Source organism: Mustela nivalis (assembly GCF_964662115.1).
Source record: "Mustela nivalis genome assembly, chromosome: 7".
Taxonomy (NCBI): Eukaryota; Metazoa; Chordata; class Mammalia; order Carnivora; family Mustelidae; genus Mustela; species Mustela nivalis.
The window spans coordinates 54948960-54973214 of record NC_139026.1 but is presented as its reverse complement, the minus strand read 5'-3'; the positions used below and the strand labels follow the sequence as shown (position 1 = coordinate 54973214).

The 24255-nt window shown below is 35.0% G+C and overlaps 1 protein-coding gene across 2 annotated transcripts in view; it reads left to right on the top strand.

The window, feature by feature from the left end:
* LRP6 (LDL receptor related protein 6) overlaps positions 1-24255 on the top strand; it is a 171972-nt gene that overhangs the window by 85129 nt on the left and 62588 nt on the right. For both annotated transcript variants that reach the window (XM_082741051.1, XM_082741050.1), the window contains exons 4-7: positions 2696-2892; positions 4649-4780; positions 8149-8545; positions 9631-9802. In XM_082741051.1, coding sequence (XP_082597177.1) covers positions 2696-2892; positions 4649-4780; positions 8149-8545; positions 9631-9802 — 898 coding nt within the window. The remainder of the gene's footprint in view (positions 1-2695; positions 2893-4648; positions 4781-8148; positions 8546-9630; positions 9803-24255) is intronic.

Below are 24255 nucleotides of genomic sequence, written 5' to 3'. Positions count from 1 at the left end.
TTGGTACCCATGATCAACTCCTCCTTAAAGAAACTTAAGTTTTCAGGGAGAAACCAAGAGATGGGCCTACTTAGTAATCCTAACCAGAGAGATGAAAGATGAAGGCTATGTACAATTATTTCCATTTTCAGGAACAAGTCACCATTGGTTGGATGAATCAATAAATGACCAAAAAATGTGTTAAGAATAAGGGATAATAGGGCGCCTGGGTGGCTCAGTGGGCTAAAGCCTTTGCCTTCAGCTCAGGTCATGATCCCAGGGTCCTGGGATCGAGCCCCACATCATCAGCTCTGTTAATTACATTTTTAATTAAGATATTTAATTTTAGGGGTGCCTGGTTGGCTCAATTGGTTAAGCGTCTGCCTTTGGCTTACGTCATGATCTCAGGGTCCTGAGAATGAGTCGAGTCCCACATTGGGCTTCCCACTCAGTGGGAAGTCTACAGCTCTCTCTCTCTCTCTCTCTCTCTCTCTCACTCTCTCAAATAAATAAAATATTTTTTAAAAATTTAGTTTTATCAAGCATTTCCTGAGTACTGAGTGTCTAATCATCCCATTTAATTTGTGCACAGAGTTGTGTGAGATCTTGGGAATATAAATAAGCCAGAGTATAGTATTTACTTGATTCTAAAATGATATTGATTTTAAAAACTTTTTATTGATTTATAGACTAAAACAGGAAATGTACACCTCAGTTGTAAAATGTTACCCTATCTCAGAAATACTAAAATATTGAAAAAATGTATCCTAAAATTGAGGGATTATTCGTGAAATGTTTATTAAGTACCAGACATAATGCTAAATGCTTTTGCGTATATTATCATTTAAACTTTATAGTAACTCAGTGGGGATAGATTATTATTTTTCATTTATAGATAAAATAAAACAAATAATGTAAGTAATAAATGTCAGAGGGACATTGAACTCTGGTCTATCTGATTTCTTACTGATATATAAATGTTTTTAGTCAGTATATAAAGTGTATATCTTTTATAAGTGTGTCTTTTAGGGAGGGATTTTGTTTTTATTGTTTGTTTTCCTGGATTTACTTCATAGGGTGAATTTTAACTTTTTATTTAATAATATATAAAGGACTTAGAAGGCTTTTTTTCTTCCCAAAGTTTTTCAAAGATTTTATTATGGAATTTGTAGTTCTTTAGGGTACTTAATGAAATTCTAAGTCATTTATTACTATTCTTCCTTTTCCAGTTGTGTAACTTCTTTCTTGGCAGCTTCTCAGAACTCTCTTACCATACCGAATTTTGATAGATTTTAGTGTGAAATATGTAGACCTGTTTAAATTTGGTCTTAAACTATGATATTATTCCTATAATTAACATAACCACTTTGGTAAACTTAATAAAGCCGTTCATTTAAAAATTGGAAGAAACCACCTCAGAAGTTGACATTGTGACAGTTCTTTTGGGGAAATGAGAAGGAAAAGTAATCTGCTACGGGAAAAAGAAGAAAAATGAGAGAAAATTGTGGTGACGTGGGCTGGCAGAGTAGGAACGAGTGTCTAAAATAGAAAATTTGTTTGGTAAGCCAGTCATGCTAATCTTGTATTCAGTTTTTTAAAAATCTGGCCTGAATTTAAAACACCTTAGGCTAGGACCATTCCATGTGCATAACAGATATTAACTCTGCCTAGATAAAAATTACCTTACTGCACTTGAACTTAATTTTGTATGCTCGTGGTCTCTTCAGTATTTGAGATCATCAAGTAATGTCCAGGACCTTAAAAACTGGATTGTATTCCCTACAATATGTGATGTTGTTTCTTTCTCTTCGGTTGCTTATACTTTCCATTCCACCGTCCCAGTCTGTCTATGAAAAGATTATATTTGACATTAGGTAAATATCAAAGAATTTTTTTTCTTGAATGTTATTTTGGAGCAGAACATGATTTGTTTGTTATTCAGGAATATTTACTGATAACTCTCCATGACACTGCAAAGTTCTGTGGTTGAGCACTAATCAGGCTCTCTACCTTTCCTTTCATATAGTATGGATTGCTTGTGAGATTTTTGGGTCTGTTTTGTCTCATGAACACAAGTGGCAGCACTTGGTGTTTGTTTTTTTGTTTTTGTTTTTGCTACCTGACTTGTGGAGGTTAAGTCACTATATAGCAGAAAGCAAGTAGAAGTGATCCTTTACTAGAGCTAGACTGGGGTTTGCAGAATGAGATCCACCAAAACACCTTTTTTAGCCTCAGGTATATGTTTTTACTTTCAGTTACCAAAACCATAGGAAATGATGGAAGAAACAGGCTCAGATTCTTTGTTTTTACACATCAAGAAGGGGAAAACCTATTGCAGATTTAAATTACTTCACAGTTCCAACTTCAAACCTGGGGATTTTTCTTTTTGTTCACCTAAGAACATGAATTTTATGGAAGAATGGAAGATGTGAGTCCAGAGATGAGAATTGACAGCAGTGCTAATACTTGAGCCTTCTCTCTGCTAGTTTGTAATGAACCTGGGGCCTGTTGCCAAGTACTTGGTTGGGAGTTTTGGACACTATGAAAATATATTCAGATTTATTATGTGGCTTATTTTTCATCGGTGTATTTGACCTTAAGATTTGTGTTACTTAGGATTTGTGTGTGTTATTGTGGAAAACAGGATGTTTTAATGGGCAGAATCAAGTTTTGATAAAATTTAGAAATGTTTGAGTTTTTCTGTTTTTGTTAATAGGCAGGCAGTGGTTAAAGGTTCCCTTCCACATCCTTTTGCCTTGACATTATTTGAGGACACATTGTACTGGACTGACTGGAATACACACTCCATTTTGGCTTGCAACAAGTACACTGGCGAGGGTCTGCGTGAAATCCATTCTAACATCTTCTCTCCCATGGATATACATGCCTTCAGCCAACAGAGGCAGCCAAATGGTAAGTGATCTTGGTTTTTAAATTGCAAGTTGGAATAGCTTTAGCACTCAGATGTCTGGCTTTAGTGAAGGCAGGAGCAGAGAGGTCATATCCAAAGGTAGTGGGAAGGAATTAAACATGGGGGAAATGTCAAAATGTAATTCAGGTTAAACAGCAGCCTAAGCCATTTGTAGTTTGTTATCTATCACTATTGGCCACCTTAATTCCTTTGTTTGGATCTGGGGTTATGGTGGTTGAGAAGAGAGAAATAAAATAAGAAGCTGAGATAGCTAAGCTTATGTACAAATGCATTTCTTTATATTATTTCTCTCTAGTGTGTTTTTAAAAAGAAGCACTTTTTAAAAATAGAAACCTCTGTGACTCTAACTGGTGAATTTAAGTTCCTTAGGTTGCCTGATGAAATACCTGCTTAAACTTTTCTGTGCACATTCCCCTTCCAACCTTTCCCCCGCCCAACATTCCCCCGCCCCAACCTTTTTTCTTAGTTTTGCTTCTATTTTTGGTCAACCTATGCAGTGACTTGGACTTCGACTGCTGGCAACAATTTCTTATAAGAGAGGAGTAGAACTAGGTTTAAAAGGAATATGAGAATGTTAAGTGTTTGGCACTTGTATATAAATAAATGTCTGGCATGTGTCTAAGTATATTTCAGATTGTATTCCATAGCCAAAAATAAAGGGTATTTTGATTGTGCATTGCTTTGTATTAGCTCCGTCCATTTAGGGGGAGATAGTTAAATAATATATTACATTGGAATCTGATGATCATGAGTCCATAAAAATGTTTTAAAATATATGTGCTACCCTTTTTAAAAAATGCTGTATGAATTTTTTATTATCATGGTTAGCCGTTAGGAGAGAATTTCCCTGTTTTTTTGTTTTTAATGGCACTGTTGAACCTTTATGTTTTACTAGTTTCAAAATTTGCAGTCATCATTGCTTTACGTTTCATATTTGGTTGGTCTCCATCTTATGTTGTTCTTTTATGAATATTATTTAAATCCATCCCTTTCCATAGTTTTGACAAAAGTGCTAATTAATCTCTGCTTTTCTGTTTTTCCTCTTTTAATCAACCATGCCTATCCTTTCCAGTTAATCTTTCCAAAGTGGATTTTTTACCATTCTAATTACCATCTTTGCTTTCGGTGCCATCCACCACAATTTGTTCCCATTCTCTCTGCTCACTCAGCTCTAGTTCTTATTAGTCAACAGAAATCTGAATATTTAGTTAGACTATTTGCTTTATTATTTTTCCCAGTGTATAGCCTTCAAGCTCTTACTCATACAGTTTTACCACATTTGAAATGTCCTCCTATCTTTCCTATCCTTCAGGGGTCCTGTCATGTCCTGTGTCCTCCATGAAAGCTTTCTTCTTTAATTCCTAGTGATTTACTTTCTATTTGACTCTATAGTTACTTACGGTCTGTCATGTGCAAGATAGTGCTTAGTTTCATTGTTTTGTATAGTTTTCTAGCTTGTTAATTTTGGTGTACTGATTAGATTGTAAGCTCTTTTAGGGTGGGGGACTCCTGCTTTATTTCTTGTGTATTCCTCTTTGGGTACAGAATGCTAAGTCATTTCTCACTGATTAATTCCCTTCCTTGCAAATGGTTTGGTAGCCAAGCACCTGGATGACATTTGGTAGTAATTTCATTTATCACAGTTGCTCATGTTATGGTTGTTAACCTTTGTGTACCTAGAGAGAGGGAGGGCATCCATAATCATTGGTATTAATCAATGTGATTTATATTTGACAGCTACAAATCCATGTGGAATTGATAATGGTGGTTGTTCTCACTTGTGTTTGATGTCTCCAGTCAAACCTTTTTATCAGTGTGCTTGCCCAACTGGGGTCAAACTCCTGGAGAATGGAAAAACCTGCAAAGATGGTAAGAAGATGGTCTCCAAGAAGGAAAAAATTCAGATAACAACTGAAATTCTTTATGATTTATTTTATTTTTCTATAATAATTTCTGTAGATTACAGTATTTGGGAGACTAGTTGCTTGATATTTGTCGTCACAATCAATTATATAACGAGTTGTTTTGTGTTTTTAGGGCATCTCTTTAATACTGTTTTGTAAGTTATTTTAGCATTTTAACAAAATTTTTGAAGAAAATTAGGTGCTATTTCTTTTTTTATGAAATATCAATCATTTATATCACAATGTGTTCTTGAAAATGAATATTTTAAAATGAGAGATCATAAGTAGGCAGAGACGCAGGCAGAAAGAGAGGAGGAAGCAGGCTGCCTGCTGATCAGAGAGCCTGACGTGGGACTCAATTTCAGAACCCTGGGATTATGGCCTGAGCCGAAGGCAGAGGCTTAACCCACTGAGCCACCCAGGTGCTCCCGAATATTACTTCTCTTAAAAGGGGGGAATATATATATATATATATATATATTTTTTTTTTTTTTAAGATTTTATTTATTTATTAGACAGAGATCACAGTAGGCAGAGAGGCAGGCAGAGAGAGAGAGGGGAAGCAGGCTCCCTGCTGAGCAGAGAGCCCGATGTGGGGCTTGATCCCAGGACCCCGAGATCATGACCTGAGCCGAAAGCAGCGGCTTAACCCACTGAGCCACCCAGACACCCAAAAGAATATATTTTTAACAGTAGGTAGTATTTGTAAATAAAGAACCTCTGCAAGGAAGCAGTGTTTATTAAACTTTCAACTATAATGACTTATCATGGGGTAGTTATATTTCTAAAAAATTATTGAATGATATTTTAATTGCCTTTTAACAACTGAGATGTACTTTCAGAAGAAGAAAAAATATTCCATGTTCTGTTTTTAAAGCAACCTCTTCTATACTTAACCACTGCCTCTTTCCCTTACTCTCTTAATTCCCTATAGAAAGAGGGCATATCGGAGAAATATGTTGACTTAGGACATTTCAGGGGATTTCTGATTTGGGAGTACACCAGTTCTTCTCTTTTTCTTCTTAATGAGAATGTTATTTTTCATTCTTACCTCTATGGATCACTCTCTGGTCTTCTAGCCACCAGCAAGACCTGGTGAGAAAATTGTTGCATTTAGCAGTGGCTTCTTTATGTAACTGTGAAAAGCAGAAACCTTTATTTCAGAGTAGGTTACAGAGTTCCTGGCAAGGGGGTCAGGGAGTCAGAGGGATGGAATTGAGTTGGTGTACAGGATATTTGTCATGACTTGGCATTGATAAATTATCCTCCTAGTCAAAGGTGAAGCTGGCTGACTCTTGTCAGACAGTTTCCATGGCAAACAACAATTTGGTTTCAATTTAAAACAAAAGGTTTTTGTAATGTTTTTGTTTAAAAATGTAGCCTGACTTTAAAACAGAGGATTTATTTTAGCAATAGTGGTCTGACTACTGCCTCACATGTTTAACTAGTATTTTGAATTTTAGATGTGCATTTGGCATATAGTAGCTTCAAATTAACTATTCTGTTTTGATCACCTTGCTCAAATTAACAGCTTCACTTTCTATGACTTCTTTGTTTGCAGAGTTTTGGGACTGGCTCCTTTTGGTATTTAGCAGAGGCAGTGAATGGTACAGAGTTACTCCTGCTTGGTGCCTGCTATGGCATTTAGGACTGTATTTTCTCTGAGATCAAGTTCATTTATAATTAGTCCTTGAGTCAAAAAGCTGTTGTTGAGAGCTTTACTCTTCTCAGTTTTTTCAACTGTAATTCCAGATTGATGTAAAGCTAAATGCCAGTATTTTCTTTTAGTCTCACTTCTTTGGGAATCTTTTTTCACTCTTCAGATGTCAGCTTCCTTATTATCTTTTATAATAGCTGATTTTACTGGTGCTGTACTTGAACAATTAAAAAATCAAAACAAACAAAAGATTGAGCTTAACGTCCTCATCCTCAGCTGTGTTTTTATTCAATACTACTTCGAGTTAAAAACATTTCATAAATAAATCTGACTTAAAACTCGGTGAAATAAAAATTTGAAAATGTTTCTTTTCTGGGCACCTGGGTGGCTCAGTTGGTTAAGTGACTGACTTCAGCTCAAGTCATGATCCCAGAGTTCGAGTCCTGCATCAGGCTCTCAGCTCCATAGGGAGTCCGCTTCTCCCTCTGACCTTCTCCCCTCTCATGCTATCTAGCTCACTGTCTCTCTCTCAAATAAATAAATAAAATCTTGAAAAAAAAGTGTTTCTTTTCTAATGACAGTAATAATATATTAGCTAATATTTACCAAATACTTATATGTTCAGTATATTCCTGAATTTTACACGGATCTTATTTAATCTTCAGAGCAATCCTTGAAATACAGATGAAGAAACTAGGTTTAGAGAGATGAAGTTTTGCCTAAGTTTGTATAGGAACTTGAATCCACCAGTTCTGTCAGATCCACAACTCTTACTCTTAAGTAGTATGACATTTAAGTGTTTCCCTCTCTTTGCTGCTTCTTTTTTCTTTACCATAGCTCTCTCTGTCATTAATTATGTCAGGTATTGCCTTATAGGTCTCTTTGTTAAGACAGCTTAACTGAAATACAATTTACATGCTATAAATTTCAGTCATTTCAAGTGTACAATTCAGTGGTTTTTGACTAATTTATAGTTGTGAAACCATCACAATCCAGTTTTAGAACACTCTCATCAAACACAAAAGATCTTTGTCTTGGATTCATTACCTTTGTTTTTTTTTTTTTTTTTTTTAAAGATTTTATTTATTTATTTGTCAGAGAGAGAGAGAGTGAGAGCGAGCACAGGCAGACAGAGTGGAAGGCAAGGCAGAGGGAGAAGCAGGCTCCCTGCCTAGCAAGGAGCCCGATGTGGGACTCGATCCCAGGACGCTGGGATCATGACCTGAGCCGAAGGCAGCTGCTTAATCAACTGAGCCACCCAGGCGTCCCGATTCATTACCTTTGTGAACATACTTCTCAAACAAAGGATCTATATCCTATTTCTCCTTCTTCCTTTAATATTTAGCTATTCAACCTCTTAGTCATTACCTAGGCACTCTTCATTATACCTTTAAGTAGCTATTATTAATTCCAGGGACTACATAACAAATGAACCTAAGAAAGAATCAGAACTTGATTTGAGGAACTGAGCCATTATAGAGGTTGACCTCATAGTCAGTCTCTTCCTAGTTCACTGTGTCACTTTCCACTTCTACCCAAAATGGACCCCAAGTATTCATTTATACTCCTTTACTTTTCATTCCCGAAGAAGTTCTACATTCTTTATTTAGAGTTTTATTTAAATTTTGCCTGTGGGTTTTGATTTTTTCTTCATTTATCTCACTTTATTGTTCTAGGTGCCACTGAATTACTGCTTTTAGCACGAAGGACAGACTTGAGACGCATTTCTTTGGATACACCAGATTTCACAGACATTGTTTTGCAATTAGAGGACATCCGTCATGCCATTGCCATAGATTATGATCCTGTGGAAGGCTATATATACTGGACTGATGATGAAGTGAGGGCCATTCGCCGCTCATTCATAGATGGATCTGGCAGTCAGTTTGTGGTCACTGCTCAAATTGCGCATCCTGATGGCATTGCTGTTGACTGGGTTGCCCGAAATCTTTATTGGACAGACACTGGCACTGATCGGATAGAAGTGACAAGGCTGAATGGGACCATGAGGAAGATCTTGATTTCAGAGGACTTAGAGGAACCCCGGGCTATTGTGTTAGATCCCATGGTTGGGTAAGAAGCTCTGCTGATAGAAAACTTTGTCTGGTGTTTCTGTTTTCTACAGGTTCCTAAAAGCATTGAGAAAAACAATATGAAGTATGTGTTGTTTTTCAATAAACATTTTTAGAGCATAGTGATTAGAATAAAATCTCTTGCTAGGATTTTTTCCTTGAATGTTTTGAATACTTTTCCTTTCTAAATTAAGTCAATGCTTGCTGATTTGGGGTGTTGGCTACACATTTTGCTGAGGTTGCATCATGACCATGAAAAATATGGAAAGAAAATGTTTTCAGAACTTCCCCTAGAAGATTTAATTTTGTCCCATTTTTGGTACTTCTAGAATGATATGGTATATTCCAAGATACATGAATGACTTGATTTTTTTTTTTGGTCATAGCACCCTGACCACAGTGTAGGGAAACACAGCTTTCTATATACTCACTAATGTTATTTGTTACTATGAGATTCATTCTAAAGGTGAGCATAGTGACACATTATTATACGTTAGTGTATATCAATGCCTTGGAGCCACGTAAACTCCCAGGAACCACAGCAATTACTTGGCACTACTGAAGGAGTTAACATACTGGTTGGTTAGTTTGTCATCTGAATATCACTATTGCGATAGCCTTTTTATGTCAGGTGAGAAGCCAGCAAGAAAAAAAGATGACTGAGGTGTCTGGCTGGCTCAGTCAGGAAAGCATGCAACTTCTGATCTTGGGGTTGTGAGTTCAAGCCCCATGTTGGGTATAGAGATTACTTAAATAAATAAAAAGTTTAGAAAAAAGAAAAAGATGATTGTTAGTGGAAAGGAGCACAAAATATTTTGAAGAAACATAACTAAAAATAGAACTCATTATTGGAAGACATTTTTATGATCATTTCTGGAAAACACTGATCTGAAAATTTCCTATAAGGATGTATATACTATTATGTCTGTGTTAAACATAAATTTTGAGTATGTTTAAGTCCTTTTTTTTTCCTTCTACGGCGTTAACTGATACCAGTGTAATATGAGGGGTGGACCTTACCTTTAGAATGTCTGAAAGTTACAGTTTATTATCTGTTTTTAGCTCATTTTTTGTATACTTCCATAGGTATATGTATTGGACAGACTGGGGAGAAATTCCGAAAATTGAGCGAGCAGCTCTGGATGGTTCCGACCGAGTAGTGTTGGTTAACACTTCTCTTGGTTGGCCAAATGGTTTAGCCTTGGATTATGATGAAGGCAAAATATACTGGGGAGATGCCAAAACAGACAAAATTGAGGTTTGTTCTTGCTTTTTCATTTTAAAACCAGTTTTATAATGGTTTTTAAGTTGATGTTAATTTGATACAGATCTTCTTGCCTCTTGTTTGGGGTGCGAGAGATATCTGTTACAGAAATTTTATTCAACTTTAAGAATGCTAGGGATTATGTATTCTTCTTCCACTGAACTCTAAGATTTCTGAGCTCTCTACTGGCATGAGAAATCGATATTCCTCTATTTCTAGCCCTAAAAGCTTATGTGAGTGATTTTCCTTATTATGGATAAAGCCACTGTATGAATTTCCTAGGGACAGTTTCTGCACAAATCAAATATTATATAAGACCTATACTGGAAGAGCTGTTATTTCTGTCAGGAGAACAAAGCCCATATGTGTATATATAGCTTTTGCTGTTAGTAGTGTTAGAAACAGGTGGTGGCATATATTAAGTATTAAGGTGGTTACATGCACACAATTTTTAAATTGACTTATGAGCTGTGTAGGAAAAAGATTAATTAACTAGAACTTGGGGGAAAATATTTACCATATGGTAGAATTAAGTTGTGGCAATCAGAATAGAATTCTGGTAGAAAAGCCAGTGGTGAATCACAAACCAGTGGTTTATCACAATGTTTTGTAGATGGCATATACCTTGATGTTGAATGTGAGCTCTGAATTTCACAACTTTGAGTTGGGCTGTGCTCGAGGTCCTACGGATCATGTACTTAAAACAGTTTCTTGTACAGTATTTCTTTGGGGGATGCATGACCTCTCATGTAAGGAGTGACTTGGAATGGCTATTCAGAGCCATAGCACTTATCTCCTAACATAGATAATTGGGGCTCCAGAGCCATTATTTTAGAAAGGTAATTCTTAGGAGTGCCAGAGACTCTGAGGGAAAAATAAAGGGCTTTCTTTTCAGAATGGAAACTTGGAATAGAAAAACCCATTCGTATTTCACAAGGCTCAAATACTAAAAACTACATTACTTATTTGTGCAGCTGGTTTGCATTAATAGAAAATTTTGCGTAGACTTGAGTATATAAATTTTCTCCCTCTTAGTGTTTCGCTGCCCCCTCCTTAAATCCACCTTAGTGTTTGAATCTTTAGCAGCTTTGAGTGCGGTGCTAATGAGATGAAAGTTATGGGCTCTCTTTATTTATTTATTTATTTATTTATTTATTTATTTATTTATTAGATAGGGTATTCGCTTCCTACTTGGGTCAGCCTGACTATAAATTGCACATCTATTTCTAAGCAGTTCACAGATGTGTATTGTTGACCAGCTGTGGACCATACATGAGAGTGTAGGTATTACTACTCTTAGAAAAACAGTTTAAAGCTCATGTGTCCTACAAGAGTGTTTGTACATAAGGGAAGAATACTTGATTTATTATTTTTTAGGAATTTAAAAAATTCTGTTGTTGGTATCTTTTTAAGCTTACTATGACTGATTGATTAGATTGTAAATAAGACATTTGTTTCTTACTTGGAGTTTTTCAGGTCTTATTTCCCACACTTCAGGTTACTTTTAGTATTTAGATATAGAAATTTATTTAAAATCATGAATAGTTTAGGATGATTTAGGTAGAGAACTGAGAATTTTTGGAGGTTCTGAGTGACAGTGTTTGGAAATAAGAATGAATCCTATTATATAACAAAATATAATATTGATTAAATAGGATTTATTTTCTTGGTCTGCAGTGCCATAGATCTTAAAATTAGCATTCATTCTGACCTGTTCTGTCTTCTAGAGCTATATACATTTGTATGCAGTGGTGTCATTTCCTTCCTCACTTCATTTTTTCCTTCTTCCTTCACTGGTACCAGCATCCTTAAAAGCCTGCCTTTCTCATCTATTTCTCCTCTTCCAGGTTTGCTCTGTGTCCTTTCTGACAGATTATTTGGTGTTAGTGGTACATCTGTCTCCACCAGATTATGCATACAAAGACCTCCCTTATACTTTGCCCTGGAGATTCTGATGAAGTTTCTCTAATGGAGCATCAATGCTTTTGTCATTTTCTTTTCATAGGCACATCTGGGAAGTAGAGAGTAGGTGTTATTATTTATTCTCTTAATTTATGATGATGTGTAAAATTTCTGGTATACAGCATATTAAGGAAAGAGCACAGCTCTTCATCTAAATTAATCTTGCATAATTAGAGGGAAAAAACCGTTAGTTTCTCTTTCTGAAACTGTTGATGATTATAGGAGCAACTGCCACAACCAACTTTTCATCTCCCTTTACCCGATTCTAGGTTGAATATAGTGAACTTGAAAACTTTTGGAAAAATATATAATTTTTTAAATGCTTCTCTTTCTAAAGCCATTATTTGCTAACCTTTTAGTATGTAGCAGGTGATCCTATCTACTGATCTTATCCTGGTCTAGGTGATATGCTTCCCAACTTTTTGGTAAAGCTGTTTTTTCCTGGGACCCTAAGAAAATATTAAATAATAGTTGTAGAGCCTTGTTCTCTTATGAAAGACTTTGAATTTACTTGGGATGAGACTCTATGAGTTTATAGTACATTTGAAAAGAAAAGATTGTGATTTGGTAAAGTTTTACATACTGATATAAGGCATAGGAAACTCTTCATTTTAATTGGGTCTTATGGGGAGAGCTCAGAATGTTCATCCACCTGTGCTCTCTGTACCTTCAGATCAGGTTCTCTCTCTCTTTTCTGCAAGTGGTGATATAACAGATGCTGGATATATTGGAGAGCTATGGGTTTCAGGTTTGGTTTTTATTGTGCAGAGTTGCAGAAAGAACATAAAGGTTTGTCTTGGATTTATAACGAGCTTCTGCAAAGAGAGATGGTACACAGGGAATTGCTAATGATACCACATTTTTTAAAAGATAGTCATAATATTGGCTGGTGCTTTAATACAAGAAAGTGTTAGGGGGACCTGGGTGGCACAGTTGGTTGGGCATCCTACTCTTGGTTTTGGCTTGGGTTGTGGTCTCAGGGTCATGGGATTGAGCCTGTGTTGGGCTCCATGTTGAGCATGGAGTCTGCTTGGGACTCTCCCCTGCTCTCCTGCTCTCTCTTTCTAAAATAAATAAATCTTTAAAAAAAAAAGAGAGAGAGAGAGAATGTGTCTGTGAGGATAAATCTGATTTTTCTACCTGTTAGCTTATAGTGACCACATATCTGTAGGTGTTATATAAAAGTTGCATGCTGGTACTTGTTTATGCTTATTCATTATGCTAAAATCATTTCATCACCTTTTACAAACAAGCGTCTTGTTTACTTGTCTGCACTGAGCTCCCTTTCACCCCCCACCCCTAGGCCCACCCAAGTGTTACTATAGTATTCTAGGGCTTCCTTATGTAATACTAAAGCATTAGCAGAAAGGATCATGTCTGTTTTTCTGATTGGACATTCCTCAAATAAGCCTTTATTTCTTTTTTATAAGACCCTTCAGTAGGCAGAAGCACATTGTGTCTTAACATTCGTATTTTTCTTGGTCAGGTTTCACTGCCAAAAACATCTATAGCACTGAGGGTATGTAGTACTGCTTTTCAGTAGTAGAAACATATCATTAATAATTTATAAGTTTAAAGCATTTTGTTGCCATTATATAAAATTAAGAATGTTACATTAGCTTGGGGTTTTTTTGTTTTGAGGATGCTTTTCTCATTATATACAACTTACTGATTGAAAAAATTAATCACTGTGCTTTGAATCACTGGTTTTATTGAAATGATGTCAGTTAAATTATTCTCACAATGTATTTTTTTTATTATATGCTTTTTATTTCATTTTTCCTTCTTTGATTTTTGAGCTTCTGACAAACTCAACAAATGCCTACTAATTATAGATAAAAAGAGATGTCTTACCTAATTTATGGGCATGTAGATTTGTTTTTAGTCTTTTACTACAAATTTCCCTGCTTTAGAGAAATATAATGTCCATAGGTAGTTTGTCCAAATTTAATTATACCTGGCACAACTTTGGGAAACAAATTATTAGGGCCTTAAGTACGAAGAAATTTTGAATAAAGAGGGTATTATTGTTTAGGATGTTTGCTGAAAACTTGATAATTGGTGAATGATTTATTTCATATTCTAAGCCTGAAATTACAGGACTACATTTTCCCCATGTGACAACTTCCTCTGTTTTATCAATATGCTAATTTGTTTTCCAAGTATTCAGGTTTCTTTTTAATTTCTTTGTCTGGCATCTTTAGCCTGTGTATTGTGAAAGTTTGTTAAAGTACACAAGGGCCCATTATGATTTTTCTTAATTGTTTGTTTCTAAGATTAATTCTTCCTTAAGATATTAATATAATCATCTGCTGTTGAGATAAAGCTCTTTTGATTGTATGACAAGTACCAACAAGTACTTCCTTTTGAATCTTTGCCAGTTTAAAACATTCAGTGCTCCTTAAAATTGATTTTATTTTCAATTTTAGGAATATATTCAAGATAATGAGCCTAAATACCTGAATCTTTGCCCATTTCTACTCCTTTCTAACACTATATGAATGTATGTGAATGTATATTTTTCCCCGTTTGTTCCTGGCATATTATAACTGAAGAATGATATTGATAAAACACCATCATTAGATTCCTCAGCTCAACAGAATACCTGGATTAGCAGCTTATATTCATTGAGATGTAAACATGGTGCTATCCTTTTATATCATTTTGCATCTGTTTGGAGTTATTTTATGATAACATATTTTTGAATTCCTATTTGAAAGTTACCTTTTGATGTACAATTTAAGCAACATTATTTAACTTGTTATAATCTACAGCAGCCAAAGTAGTACATCATCTAATTATATGTCCTGTTGTCTCATTATCCACTCTACTGTGTCTGGCTCTAAAAAAATTATTACACATATATAATGAGAGAAACTTGCTTGATGATGATTATAATCATGCTTTCCTGAAATGCCACAACAAACTCTTAGAACCTCACCAAACAAGATGCTTTGCCTCACTTAGTAGTTAGTGTAGTTTTATCTATGTAAATTAGGAAATTTTCGTGCATGTTATTTTAGGGACAAAGTTTGAACTTGCTCTTGGATCATTTTTAAAATGTTCTGTTGTTAACCTTCTTCTCATGTTTTAGCATAAAACTATAATATGTGTGGAGATATTTTTCGTTTCAGTTTTCCTTTTTTGTTTCTTTGGTTTTTGTACTCCTGAAGTAAAGGAGTGCTGATTTTAATGTCCTACTTTCTTAAAAAGAGAAGTTAGCTTCTTTACAATTGGTAACGGTGTTTAGCTGTTATGAGTGGTAATTAATCTCTAGATCTTTATTGAAATATTTTGTAATAGCATACCCTGACCTTAATTCTTGTTTGATTTTTCATTTAACTGAGCGACCTTAGATAATTCACATAACAATCTGGTCTTTGTATTTTGACCAGTAAGATCATTTAAACCAGATGATCTTTAGGTTTCTTCCCATTGTTACATTTTCCAGTGTTTTTTGGTACTAACTGCATTATTTTAGATTACGAACAAATAACACATTTGCCTTGGAAGAGTTCCTTAAAGGAAATTTATATTCAGGTGACATGAATATTTTCTTTTTTCTTTAAAACATTCCTTATCTACAGTGCATTGAATCCCTATTAACTAAAGAAAACTTGCCTATTAGGGGTTCAAAATCTTTAGTATTTCAATTTTCCTGAAAGTAACTTCTCCTTGTAATATTTGTTTATATTCTCTATTGACCTATATACAAGCTATTCCATTATTAAAATGCTTGGGAAGTTTAAATAAATGTTTAAAGCTGTTGTTTGAAATTAGCCAAACAAGTAAATGTTTTTTATTAATGGAGTCCGTGTAAAACATTATTTTTTGAGAGGTTATTTCTCTGTAGGTAGCAAACTATTATATTTTTCAGGGCTCATAGAGATTTTATTTTTACTGATTTTTAAAGGGTTTGGAAGGGGTAGGCAGTCAAATACTGGTAAAGACCACAATTCGGGGACTTCTTAGGAGGGAATTTACAAAACTCTGAGCAGTTAAAAGTGACAAGTATTTTTAACTTCCAACTTAAATTTAAAATTCTCACTAGCTATTTAAAGATCTTGTGTAATAGTTAAGTTAGCCAAAATGAAGAAAGGCTTCTCCTTTATTTTTTTTTCTTTTTTTCTTTTTGGCATTTTAAATGTAGTTTACAATTTAAAAATTTAGACCTTCTAAGAATATTACAAGGCAGGCCCTGTGATTTTTTTTTTTGTTGAACTCATAGATTTCCCAAACTATTCATTCATTGTACTATAATTTTTTGTTGTTGTTAGATTTGATCTGAAATAACAAAATCTTGGAGAAGGATTAGACTTCCTTTGGTTATAGTTAGATTTTTGTAGACTGTTATTTGTTTAGTATTTCATTTATAATTAGGAGCTTCTGAAATTTTCCAGGCTTCTAGAGTTTCTAAGTAGGAATGAAATTAGAGGCTTTATGCAATTAATATCACCCCTATTCAGAGATTTTTTGTTTTGTTGTTCATTTATTTTTGATTTTGGGTTAACTAATGACTTGGCTTTTATATTTGGTTGCGATTTAGAATAATGCTTTTATGTTTTAGCTGCAGTGTTACTCTTAAAATATGAAAAAAACCCTCCTATGCCATAATTGATTTCATTAGTTTCATTAGTTTCATAATTGATTTCATGGGTTTTCAAAATTGTTTTTGCATTAAAAAACCGTTTTTAGTTCTCATAAAATTAACTATGGTTTCTAGATATAATGCCTACAGAAACAGTAGTTCTTTCTGCCCCAGGTTTCTCTTCCTAAAATTCAGCATTCTTTGGTGCTTTTTGTTTAATTTGCTTTTTTTATTTGCCTGAGGTCATAAACTTCCTGTTTTAGGAGAAAAAAAGAATGGAATTCCAATTTCCTGATTCCTAATACAGTACTTTTTGTGTTGTGCTCCATTGCCTCTTTTTTAGACTATTCATTTTGAGATAATTTCAGACTCAGTATTTGCAATACTAGATCTCTCACCCAGTTTTCATTCTACATACTTACAGAACAATTATCAACACTAGGAATTTAACATTGATGCGATTTCCATTATTCCTATTATATTTATTGATTGGAATTTTCCTGTAAGAAAGAGCTATTCCCTCTCTATTCAGCTTGTCATATGTATATTAGTATGGAACCATGGATATTTATTGTTTAAAATTGTAGAATATTATAAGGTTATATTCCATTATTATTGTTGCAAATATTGTCCCAGAATTGGAATTAGTAGCCCCTTCGACTTGATACCTGTGACCTTTTCACGAGCCTTCATCTCCTTTTTTTAATTGTGGTTTAAAAAAAAAAAATCGTATGAAATCTTCCATAACCACCTTTAGGCAGAGAGAAGAGTAGTGCTAATTATGTGCATGTTTTTGTGCAACACAATCTCTAGAATTTTTGATCTTGCAAAACTGAAATTCTGTCAACTTCCTTTTCCCCCCTGTCCCGGCAACCATCTTTTTTTTTTTTTTTTTTTTTTTTTTTTTTTTAAGATTTTATTTATTTATCAGAGAGAGAGAGGTGGAGAGAGCAAGCACAGGCAGACAGAGTGGCAGGCAGAGGCAGAGGGAGAAGCAGGCTCCCCGCCGAGCAAGGAGCCCGATGTGGGACTCGATCCCAGGACGCTGGGATCATGACCTGAGCCGAAGGCAGCTGCTTAACCAACTGAGCCACCCACGTGTCCCACAACCATCATTTTTTAATCTAAGAGTTCGACTTCTTTAGATACCTAAAGTGGGATCATATAGTATTATCTCTTAGTTTGCTGACTTATTTTACTTAGCGTAACATCCTCATAGTTTCTCTATTTTGTAGCATATAACAGGATTCTCTTCTTAAAGGCCAAATAATATTTTATTTTATGTATGCACCGTTTTTCTTGATGTGTTCATCCATCAGATAAAGGATATAAAGGATGGTTCCTCCTTTTGGGTGTTACACGTAGTGCTTCAGTGAACATGGATGTGCAAATAAGTATCCCTTTGATATCCTGTTTTCAGTTCTTTTAGATATATACCCAGAAGTGGGATTGTGGATCATGTGGTGATTCTATTTTTAGTTTTTCAAGGAACCTCCCTTATTTTAAAGCACTTTCTAGAACAATAATATATTCAATTTTATCTTACATTTCTCTTTCCTCAGCCCTGGACTCAACTATTACTCTAAGGAGCCATAGTTTTATTTAATGAAGAATAGTATCTTCTTTTTTTTTTTTTTAAAGATTTTATTTATTCCTTTGAGAGAGAGAGCACAAGCAGGGGGATAGGCAGAGGGAGAGGGAGAAGCAGGCTCCCTGTGCAGCCGGGAGGCTCAATCCCATGGGGTTCAATCCCAGGACCCTGGGATCATGACCTGAGCCGAAGGCAGACTCTCAACCATCTGAGCCACTGAAGAATAGTATTTAAAAACCAGTATCTGGGGAGTGACTGGCTGGCTTATTTGGAAGAGCATGCAGCTCTTGATCCAGGATCTTGAGTTTGAGCCTCACATTGGGTGGAGAGATTACTTTAAAAAAAAATTAAAAAAAAATAAAATATATGAACATAAGTCATGCTCACTGGTACTGGAGTACTTTGCCTTTGAGTAATAAGCTGTTGATTATTATTTCTACTCAGACTCCAAGTTGAATTTATTTTAGTTGTGCTTGAAGAGAATGAAAGGAAAGGGAGCAGTTTTCCCTAGTTAAAATGTTTATGTTTTCCTGCATTAGAGGTTTTTTTTTTTGAAGACCTTAGGACAGTGGGACTCTCAGAAATGTCTCATGAAATAGTTGAGTATAATTGACCAGGGCGGTGTTGTATTCATCATAATGATGCCTTGAATTGAAAATCTCTTCTTAATTTCTAGTTTTCCTGGGTAATTTTGGTTTTAGAAAGCTTTGGACACAGTAACAATTCTTAGCTCTATCTGTAAAAGAGCATAATAACTGTAGCCATTTAATGCTCTAAGCATGACTCCTTGAAAAAATAAAACTACTCAATCAACTATGGTATTTTCTCTTTTCACATTAAAAATCACTTGTATTTACTGAGACATAGTAAGTCTTGAACTAGGTTAAAAGGCTTTAAAGGACTGTGATTGCCCTTATGCTCTCTTACCAAGGTGCATGGCATCTCTTTACTTCCCCTGCTAGTTCCAAAGGATTTCTCTTTACTTGTTACCCCAGTGAGCTCCTGAATGATTGAATTGCTCTTTCCATGTGTATATATTCCATTTTTAAAAATACCATTTCTGTGGAATTATACTTTATACCCTATTGTTATCAGTTAGCCTCCAATGAGATCTAGTGTCTCTTTATATGTAAATATTAATTCACTACTTGCATTGGATATTGGCTGGAACATTAGAAGAGGAATGGTTCATTGTGAGCATAATTTAGGTTTTTCCTTTAGGATGTCATAGTATTCTCACTGTAGCTCATTTTATGATAGGTGCCTGGTTGTCCTGCTGTCATCTATTTCTTGAACGTGTCTAATCAAGTGAAGTTGCATAGCAACAACTTTGGTAGTAGACTGGCTGCATTCCAAAATTTCATGGGTAGTCCTGTCTTGACATTTAATAAGCTGATGAAACTGCTCAAAAAACCAGATGTGATATCCATAGAAGATTTGCTGTTACCTCCTTTCTGTGGAGATATTCTGGTTAACCCACATCTATTTCCTGTTGTACTCTATATTCTCAGTGTGGTTTGTAATATTTGGGAATGCCTCAGAATAGTTTAATTCCTACCACAATGTGGTTGAAGCAGTTAAAACCACTGGAGACTCTGGTTCAGATTTGGAGGTAGATTTCAGAAGTGACAGAAGCCTAATGTCAGTTTAACTAATTAAACCACTCTGAGGTAATACAGCAAAGCACACCCTCAGAAGCTGCCAGAAGATTTAATTAGTGTTGGCTCGACTTTTAAAGCACAAGGGTAATCTTTTGGAATTGCTTAAAATGGTTCATTTGTTCTGGGTTCAGAATGTACAAGCAAGCTTTAACCAGGATTTGTGTTGTTATTTTAGACATAAGGGGCTTAAAATCATATTTACAAACCTAATAACCTGTCCAAAACGGTTACTTGTTGGGTATGATAAATGTAATAGTGCTTTTCTTTGAGATAAAGCAACGTGTTATTTTTCACTGTGTTGCTTCTGCCCAGTAGAGATTGTGTGGCTGGTAAAAGAAAAATATTTAGGGGAAAAGCCATTTTCTAATAGAAGTGTCACATCTGCAGAAGTAATGGGAGGAAACAAGAGTTCGGAAAGTCATCATTGGACTCTGTGTAAAGGGGAATATATGGTCTTTAGATGTAAGGTCTCACAATCAGGTTTTTTAAGTTGTTGATCCCTTAATCTCTTCAGAGGATTCTTATAATTGCTTTCCACATCATAACAAAAATGATAACAGCATTTGTTAATGATAGCTATTATTATTATTATTATTATTATTCAGGAGCCCTTGGACTTGGACCTTATCTTTCCTCCCTTCTTCTTTTTTTTTTTTTTAATTATGAAAAATTTCATACATGTGGTAAAACAGAGTAAAGATTCTCATGAACTGTCAGCTTTAGCCATTATTAGTAGTACCTGGTCAATCTAGAATACTCTTTTAGTGGGCAGGTCAAGGAGATGGCAGATATAGATTATCTTTATTAATATAACTGTGGTTGTAATATTTAAATGTTGGGATAGCTTAAAAGAAATGAAAGAATCAAGACTTTGTCCTTATTCTTACAAATCTCAGCTAGTGTTGAAATTTAAACTTTCAAATATGATAAAAACTGGGAAAAAAGCATTTTATTAATTTTTTCCCATCAGAAATAATTTTTAAAAAATAATTTTAATCTGTATTAGAATTAAATAGAGCATAGCTGAAGAGGGAGGAAAGACCAATTGGAAGACCCTTAATTGTTTGTGGCTTTACTGAGCCTGAAGGGTATATGGAAGCCTCGTCACAGGCAGGTGTGAGAGAGGACAGAGATGTCCTCTTGAGATCTCTTGTGGATATCTAAAAAAAGAGTACATTAATTTTGTTGTACACTGTGTAGTCACCACCATGAAACTCTAATACTGCACAGTCCATTTTGGTAGCCAGTGGCCACATACATCTGTGGAGTACTCAGAAAGTGGCTACTCTAACTAGAGGGGCTTGAAGTGCAAAATACATATATGAAGAAGGCCTTGTATGAAAGAAACATAAGAGTCTCAATATATTTTTAAGTATTGATTACATGTTGAAATAAAAATATTTTGGATATGTTGGATTAGATAAAAAACAGTATGTACAGTAAAAAATTAATTTTAGCTGTTCCTTTTTACTTTTTAAAATCTGGCTACTACAAAATTTAAAATTAGACACGTGACTCACATTTGCGGCTTAAATATTTCTCTTGGGCAGCACTGTTCTAGACTTGACCCTGCTGTAAAAGCTACGGCAGACAACAGGAAGATAGGAAATTAAGGCAAACAATGTGCTGCTTATAAAATTACATTAAAAAATCTTTAGCTCATCTTAATTACATTGTTTAATTGGAAGTAGATGTGATAGATACAGCTTTAATGTGCACTTTATTTATTCCCTCCCACCATACCCCTTTCTATGTTGGGGGGAAGACTTCTGGTTTTTGCTTTTAAAGTGAAAGAATGATTAGTTAAAAGGGACTAGTGCTGTAGCAGGTAAAGCTACAAAATCCTTAGTAGTGGCTTTTAGGGAACTATATTTGAGTTCCTGGCCACTGTGTTAATCTGAAGATTTTTGTAAGACCTTTATTACCATTTATTGCTCAACAGATGTTTCTAAAAACTTTTTAATATGTCCTTTGCTCATTTTTCTTCTTCCTGAGACCCTGGCTTGCACTTAGAGCAGCATTAGCCCTGATCCGTACACCAGTTCTGACAAGGGCCTAGACCAAAGCATTTCTAGCTCTCAAAACTAAGTTATTTCTGCTAATTTATTTGGTGGAAAACCTGACCTGAAGCAACGTAAGGCTATCTGGAGTCTTCATTTATCCAATTTTGCAGGAATATGTATATGTTTTGCTAGCCTTAAGACTTTCGGATAAGAGATTTTGGACCCTCCATTACCACCCCACAGTAAATGAAAATATTTTATTAACCATAATTATGTACTGAAAATGTTTATTTTTAGCACAATCAGAACACAGTGACAGAGGTAAATGAGGTCTTCCTGAAATAGAATTTTGTCATATCACCCTCCTTTAAGTGCTCTCAGAAGTATCATGTTTTCTCTAGTTCTGATCCTGGAATTTCATACCTGCCGTAGGATGGTATCTGCCTAATGTTGTCTCCTTTGAGTCCCTTTAATGTTCTTTCTGCCTCAGTGCATTTCTTTCAAAGCCAGTTACACAAGGCATCTTTGACTGTGTCTTAACATGTGTTATTTCTTTTATGTTCTGGAAAATCCTTTTCTCTTTGTCAAAATTCTTCTAATTCTTCAAGATGGATTCAAGCTCCTACTATTTTGTACACTTTTTCCTGATAAGCTACAGGCCAGAGAGGTGTATATGTGTATGATTTTAATGTAAATATAGTTTATCGCCTCAACTAAATTGTAATACCTTTGCTAGAAGAGGCCCTTTTAATTAACTTTTGAGCATTCAGCATGATATCTTTCATGGTGATTCGCATTCATTAGATATGTTTGTCAGTGTTTGATTTGGGGCTGGGGGAGTGGAGTGAGGATCTGGTAGAGCAGCAAAAGTATATGTATTCTAATTACCAAATTGTTTGTTCCTTTTGGCTTACTGTTTTAGTCAACATATGTCTAAGTAGATAAGCGAACAATCCATTTGGGGGCTGGAAATGGGAATAAGGCTGCATGCCTACAGTTCTCCACTGGTTTCCAGGACATAGAAAGGGTCTATATTGTTTTTATTCTTCAGTTTAACGGTGTGTGGTTGTTTTGGTCTTTTATTTCCATATATTCTTTTATATTACTGTATCAGCTTTTATTTTGAAGTACTGTATTTTAATAAATCCATTACAGCTATTTAAACATAGCTATATTTGGGGCGCCTGGGTGTCTCAGTGGGTTAAGCCTCTGCCTTCGGCTCAGGTCATGATCTCAGGGTCCTGGGATCGAGTCCCACATTGGGCTCTCTGCTCGGTGGAGAGCCTGCTTCCTTCTCTCTCTTTCTCTCTCTCTGCCTGCCTCTCTGCCTACTTGTGATCTCTGTCAAATAAATAAAATCTTAAAAAAAAAAAAAAACCAACATAGCTATATTTACCTCAAGGGACTAAAGCATTTTATTAAAATAATCTTAAAGGGCAAGAACTAACATTTCTTGCTGAGCATCTACATATCCAGTACTATGCTATATATTTAATACTATTTTCTTTAATCTTAAATAATTCAGTGATTTAAGTTCTTTTCCTGTTTTACTTGTGAGGAATTGCCTAGCGGTACCTAGTGAATGATAGAGCTTATATTTGAAATCTCAGTCTATCTAGTTGTGCCAAAACTAGCAAACTAATGTTTGCTAATGATTGGAGATTTGTAGAGAGTGGGAGCATAGAGAGTAACTGCTAAATAGAAGATGCTTAATTGTGTAAGCTAAAAGGATCTTTGGGAATTGTGCTTTTGTTATTTTTCTTACTGTGAGTTTTGGTTTCATTCTTTGCCCATTATCCGGATCATACTAAAGCTGCCATCTTTTAATAAATGAACAAATAGAAACATGGCAGGCTAAAACAACTGAAAGGAGAAAGAGTTGGTTGACCCTATAATGTTTCTGGAGGAAAAGTTTAAATTCTGTCTTTAAAAGAGGTTCAGTATTAGGCATTTAATGTAGCCTTTAGATCAGCAAGTAAATTTTAAAAGGAAGGCCAGTATTTGGGCATAGTACAGCAAAATTAGTATTAATTTGTTAAATATAAGATAATGCAGAATAATTGTTAAAGATAATACTGAAACTAGGAATAAAATCAAGTCAGACATGTTTTAATATATCATAAGCTTATAAGAAATTAGTATTTAGAGTGTTACAGTGCATGATATTTAGTACTATGTGTTAGACACTCTCTGATGGGATGATGAACTCTGTTTAACAGAGAACAGAAGTTCCCTGTTAAGTATATGACATTTTAGATGAGGTAGATGTACATCTTCCAGGAGATGCAGTTGAAGATAACTGAAACTTAGATTAGAACTTTACATATTTCTTAATTTTTTTTAACATAAGATAATAGTAGAAGCTATAAGATTTGATAGGCTTTGAAAGATGATTTGCAAAGAAGAACTCAGGAAGTCTTGGAAAGTATCCAACCAGGTTTGAAAAAGGAAGGGGAACTAGTAAAACGAAGAGATAAAAAGCCATGATGGCTATAGGAAAAGAGATAAGATCACATGGTGCCTTGAAAATCTGATGTATAGTTTCAGTAGGGGTTAAGCGTATCAAATGTTAAAAAAAAAAGTAAAAGAGCACAAGAACTGAGAAAAGCAAGGAAGGAGTCATTGACCATTTCTAGTAGATT